Below are 6,340 nucleotides of genomic sequence, written 5' to 3'. Positions count from 1 at the left end.
TGATGACAATTCTCCCGGATCCGGGAGGCGTAGTTCCAAAAGGTTCAAACAGATTAAAACCTGCTAGCGGAACGTTGACAACATCCGGTGAAATTGCAGAGTGCAAAGTATTTTTTTATTTATTAGAAATATTTAACTTTCATGCATTCACAAGTGCAAAGGTTAACTTCTTGTTAATCTAGCCACCGTGTCAGATTTCAAAAAGGCTTTACGGCAAAAGCAAACCATGCGATTATCTGAGGACAGCACCCCATCAAACAAACACACGACAATCATATTTCAACCCGCCAGGTGCGACACAAACCTCAGAAATAACGATATAATTTCTGCCTTACCTTTGAAGAGCTTCTTCTGTTGGCACTCCAATATGTCCAATAAACATCACAAATGGTCCTTTTGTTCGATTAATTCCGTCGTTATATCTCCAAAATGTCAATTTATTTGGCGCGTTTGATTAAAAAAAAAACACTGGTTCCAACTCGCCCAGCATGACTACAAAATATCTAATACGATACCTGGAAATGCTGTCCAAACATTTAAAACAACTTTCCTAATCCAACTTTAGGTATTTTAAAACGTAAATAAGAGAAAATTTAAGATGGGATAAACTGTGTTTAATACCGGATAAAAACAACGTGAAGCGCGTGACCTGGAGCGCGCATCAAAACATTAGAGAGCACGAGGCTGGACCCTCGTTCTGAATAGCCGAACTTCTTCATTTCTCTAAAGAAAAACATCAACCAATTTCTAAAGACTGTTGACATCTAGTGGAAGCAATAGGAACTGCAACCAAGTGCCACAGAAAAGTGCCACACAAAACCATTTGAAAACAGAGTCACCTCAACAACAAAAAATTCCTCCTGGATGGTTTGTCCTCGGGGTTTCACCTGCCAAATAAGTTATGATATACGCACAGACATTATTTTAACAGTTTTAGAAACTTTAGAGTGTTTTCTATCCAAACCTACCAATTATATGCATATCCTAGCTTCTGGGCAGGTAGCAGGTAGTTTACTTTGGGAACGCTTTTCATCCGGACGTGAAAATACTGCCCCCTATCCCAAACAGGTTATAAGGAATGAAATTCCACAACTTAACTTCTAAAAAGGCACACATGTTAATTGAAATGAATTCCCGATGATTACCTCATGATGCTACAGTCCTCCTTTAAGACTCCATCATGTTTCATCATTAGATGCTACAGTCCTCCTTTAAGACTCCATCATGTTTAGAATGTGTCTGGAAGCGCTACTCTATCTATTCTACTCTCATCCTTTCGGATTTAATCATATTTAATAATAATAATAATAATGTTATAATAGGTAATAACTAACTTTAATAACAAGGGTTAATACCTGCCTGGCGCACCAACAAAATCTTCATATTTACCCCACTCTAACAATATCGCTACAGAATTAGCGTAGTAGGCCATGTAACTTAAGGTAATCAGAAATATTTAGGACTAACTTATTCCTTGCCACCCATTCTGAAACTAACTGCAGCTCTATGTTAAATGTTGCAGGGATTTCAGTCGCTGTAGTAGCTGACGTGTACAGTGTTGAGTCATCCGCATACATAGACACACTGGCTTTACTCAAATGTCATTGGCATGTTGTTGGTAAAGATTGAAAAAAGAAGGTGCCAAACAGCTGCCCTGGGGAATTCCTGATTCTACCTGATTTTGTTGTACAGGCTCCCATTAAAGAACACTGTGTTCTGTTAGACAGGTAGCTCTGGTGCGGCAGGTAGCCTAGCGGTTAGAGCGGTAGGCCAGTAACCGAGAGAATGCTGGATCGAATCCGGGTCGAATCGAGTCGTTCTGCCCCTGAACAAGGCAGTCCTAGACCGTCATTGAAAAAAATAATTAGCTCTTAACTGACTAGCCTAGTTAAATAAAGGTTACATTTTTAAAAATAACTCTTTATCCACAATACAGCAGGGGGTGTAAAGCCATACGTTTTTTTCAGCAGCAGACTACGATCGATAATGTCAAAAGCCGCACTGAGTCAAACAAAACAGCCCCAACAATATTTTTATCATCAATTTCTCTCAGCCAATCAGTCATTTGTAAGTGCTGTGCTTGTTGAATGAACTTCCCTATAAGCTGAAAGTCTATATTTGTTTACTGTAAAATAGCATTGTATCTGGCCAAACACCATTTTTTAGGGTTGGTAACAGGTTGATTGGTCGGCTATTTGAGCCAGTAAAGGGAGCTTTACTATTCTTGGGGAGTGGAATGACTTTAGCTTCCCTCCAAGCCTGAGGGAACACACTTTCTAGTGGGCTTAAATTGAAGATAATGCGAATAGAACTGGCAATATCAGCTGCTATTATCCTCAATCATTTTCCATCCACGTTGTCAGACACCAAAATTTCATTGAAGGTGCTCCAAAGCTTTTTACAATCATTCTTCATGTAATTTATCATTATTTCATAGTGTAATTCTTCTTTTTACTCAGTTTAGTCACATGATTTCTCAATTTGCAATAGGTTTGCCAATCAGTTATTCAGCCAGACCTATATGCCATCTCTTTTGCCTCCCTCTTCATCATACCATTTTTAAATTCCTCATCAATCCACGTGGATTTAACAGTTTTTACAGTCATTTTCTTCATGGGTGCATGCTTATTAGTAACTGGGATAAGCAATTTCATAAACGTGTCAAGGGCAGCGTCTGGTTGCTCGTCATTACACACCACGGACCAACAAATATTGTTTCCATTGTTGGAATCGGCTAAACTTTGAAGATGGAGACATTGAAGAAGTGATAGGAAGTAAAAGAGACTGGGTGTTATGTCAGAAGTTAATGGTTCTCTGAAGAAAGACAGACGGCTTTGGAATGTGTTGGGTGGACGAGAGGAGAGCAAAGTGTGAAACAGGGAGACGAACATCTGTGGATTAGATGAAGGAGAGGTTGAGGTCAGGACAGATTCTCATCAGGGAGATAAAGGTCTGGTATCCTGTTACCCTCTTTACTCTCTTCCTGTGGAACCATAAGATGTAAGGATTGGAGAGAGGGAGTGTCTTAAGTGAGACATATCTGGATGGAACAAATGTTGGGTTGTCTGAATTACAGATGTACAGAACCTTTGGGAATAATTAAACTTGGTTAAAGCTTCTCTAGTGTCCGTGAGTTATTTACTGTGAAAAAAACAACCTAATAACATCAACAACATAGGAATCCCCACAAACAATTGTATGACCTCTTATATAGAACATTAGGCCTAGCCTTTTGGAACTTTGGATTTCCTAGATATGACTACTATATTGTGATCACAACATCCGATGAATTTGGATACTGCTTTCAAACTCATTTCTGCAGCAATAGTAAAGATATGATCAAAATATGTTGATGATTCGATTTCTGTACTGTTTGTAACTACTCTGGTACGTTGATTGATTGATAAACTGAACCAGGTTGCAGGTGTAACAGTATAACTTTAGACCGTCCCCTCGCACATACCCGGGCGCGAACCAGGGACCCTCTGCACACATCAACAACAGTCACCCACGAAGCATCGTTACCCATCGCTCCACAAAAACCGCGGCTCTTGCAGAGCAAGGGGAACCACTACCTCAAGGTCTCAGAGCAAGTGACGTCACCGATTGAAACGCTATTTAGCGCGCACCACCGCTAACTAGCTAGCCGTTTCACATCCGTTACACAGGCACTGGTTACAGTTCGAAGCTTTCTCTTGAGTAGGCAGCCTGATCACAGTTTTCCTCCAGTATTAGTTAATTAATTAACAGTGTCTTGAGTTTAGTTTGCCTGTTCTACAGTCTTGTAAAGATAGGGGGGTTGACTGGGACAGGCAATGTAACATCCATAATGTTTTATGGAATGTTTTTGTAAAACAAGCACCTTATATCAGGTCATCTTGAAACTTTCCCTCTAAAGCTAACTTTCATCAAGGTTTTATATGGTCTATCGGTTTCTCTCTTTTCATTGGCAGAATCCTTTTTCAGTGTTATGATATTCATAACATCCATATACACTACTCTATCTTCCTGTCAACTAACAGAACTCTGCTGGTTGTCCTGGTAACAGATACCAGTGGACAGATCTATTTATTTGTTCAAACTGAACTACAGCACTTACTTTGATGAGTCAAATCTGATCCTTTCTTCTCTTCTCCTCCTCTCACAGTTCCACTCAGCCCTGTTGTTTTCCTGCAGCCCACCAGCAGCACAGACAACCTCTTTATACCCAGCAGTAAGGTGCTACCGGGAGAGGCACGACACGGGGACTCCAGGAGAGAGGAAGGGCTAGCGTTGTCCTGGTAACCATAAAGAGGAGACACAGACACATACCATTATGGATGCTGATGTCACTGTTGTCATAAACTGCTTTACAGAAACACAGCCCAGACCCAGATAGAGCAAGCTGTATGCTAGACCAGACCAAGCTGTACCATCTGGTGTTCTGAAATGGAGAGACTCTTCTCTGCCTCGTCAGCATCAGGATGTTGAGTCTCCCCAGAGGATCCACGATAGTCATGTCTCTCTCCTGTGTTAACGAGAACATCAAACAGATGGTGAACTTATTACCATCATCAATTATTACTGTCTATTACAGTCATAGGGTCTTATAAGTGGCATTAATATCTCTAAATTAATTGGATGCCTTTTGTGTCCCTTTGATATTTTAAGTATAAATTATGCTCCATTATTACATTTTAAAAGCCTGTTATATATAATTAAATCTCATTTAAAAGTCCCAAAAATACATGTAGCAATGGCAGATTGACCCTTTAACAATTTATATAGTACTGAACATCACATTGAAGTGAATAACTTAAGTAGAATGCCCCTTAAAAACCACACATTAGTTCAACAACTGCATAGTTTGTGCCCCTGTTTTTAGGACAGTACTCACTGGTGTTAATCTGATATTCTGTCTCCTCCTCTTTCACTCCCAAAACGTCTTCCTCCTTCACCTTTACTGAGATAGCATCCTCTTCCTCTCTAAAAGGTTCTATCTCTTCTTCCCCTATAACAGCCTCCTCTTCCTCCTTTTTCATTCTGAAAGGTTCTTTCTCTCCTTTCACTGTAATATCCTCCTCCTCTTCGTCTTTCACGACAATGTTCAGAGCCAGAGCATCTTTCTCTCCTTTCACTGTAATATCCTCCTCTTCGTCTTTCACGACAATGTTCAGCGCCAGAGCTTCTTTCTCCGGACAGCAGACATCCTCTTCTTCAGCAGGGGATGAGTAGTTTAATGAGCTCATGGTCAGGGATGTTAGCTAGCTAGTTAGCATTAGCGAATAGCCTAGTGCTAGGCTCAGTATCAATCTTTAACACATTTGCAAATTGAACAAGCAAATTAGGTTCAAGTTAACGTCAACTCAAATGTGTTTTATACACTGCGATTAGCTAATGTACATTAACATGGCCTAAAACGTCAATCTTTCAGTTTCACCTTGTCTAGAAAGCTACCGACATGGTTGAAATAGTATCCGTGTTGTTGTTCCTGAAGAAGCGTCCGTCCAGTTAATTATACGTCACGAAAGAAGAGTCAACTGAAAGACGCTCATCGCCATCTGCTGGCTGGAGTGGGTAACGCAGTTTGGAAACAATAGTTACAACACTTTTTGTATTGGAAAGAACGTCATAATTATTTAACAATAAGCTGATATATTTTCTCTTACGTCTTACAACTAATACTTTCCTGTACACAGACGTAGAAGCTTAATATGAATATGTAGATGATGCATAAATACTTCTAAGAATAGGTAGTGTGTTTATACACGTTTACTCTGTTAATTTTTTATCTAGATGTGACCATACTATTCCCTTAAAGCTACGCTACAAAGCTACAACAGGTGTAGACATTACCGTGAAATTCTTACTGACAAGCCCTTAACCAACAATGTAGTTAAGAGGTAAGAAAAAAAGTTACACAATAAAAAAACTATACCATGGCTACAGAGTCAATGTGGAGGTTATAAACAGGGGGTACCGGTACAGAGTCAATGTGGAGGCTATATACAGGGGGTACCAGTACAGAGTCAATGTGGAGGCTATATACAGGGGGTACAGAGTCAGTACAGAGTCAATGTGGGAGGCTATATACAGGGGGTACCAGTACAGAGTCAATGTGGAGGCTATATACAGGGGTACCAGTACAGAGTCAATGTACAGGGGGTAGTCAGAGTCAATGTGGAGGTTATATACAGGGGGTACCGGTACAGAGTCAATGTGGAGGTGATATACAGGGGGTACCAGTACAGAGTCCATGTGGAGGCTATATACAGGGGGTACCAGTACAGAGTTAATGTGGAGGCTATACACAAGGGATAACAGTACAGAGTCCATGTGTAGGCTATATACAGGATGTACC

At 40.3% G+C, this 6,340-nt stretch overlaps 1 protein-coding gene across 1 annotated transcript; it reads right to left on the bottom strand.

Annotated features, from left to right (window-relative positions):
- Window positions 1–4,099: 4,099 nt before the first annotated feature.
- LOC121843653 (zinc finger protein interacting with ribonucleoprotein K-like) lies at window positions 4,100–5,568 on the bottom strand (the record flags this gene model as incomplete). Its single annotated transcript, XM_042313414.1, is given in 3 exon segments — window positions 4,100–4,277; window positions 4,413–4,507; window positions 4,877–5,568. Coding segments are annotated over 3 exon segments (625 nt in total), but the record flags the coding sequence as incomplete, so codon positions are not given.
- Window positions 5,569–6,340: the final 772 nt, after the last annotated feature.

This window comes from Oncorhynchus tshawytscha, unplaced genomic scaffold (assembly GCF_018296145.1).
Source record: "Oncorhynchus tshawytscha isolate Ot180627B unplaced genomic scaffold, Otsh_v2.0 Un_contig_14086_pilon_pilon, whole genome shotgun sequence".
In the NCBI taxonomy this organism is placed as follows: domain Eukaryota; kingdom Metazoa; phylum Chordata; class Actinopteri; order Salmoniformes; family Salmonidae; genus Oncorhynchus; species Oncorhynchus tshawytscha.
This window is presented reverse-complemented; position numbering and strand designations above follow the sequence as displayed.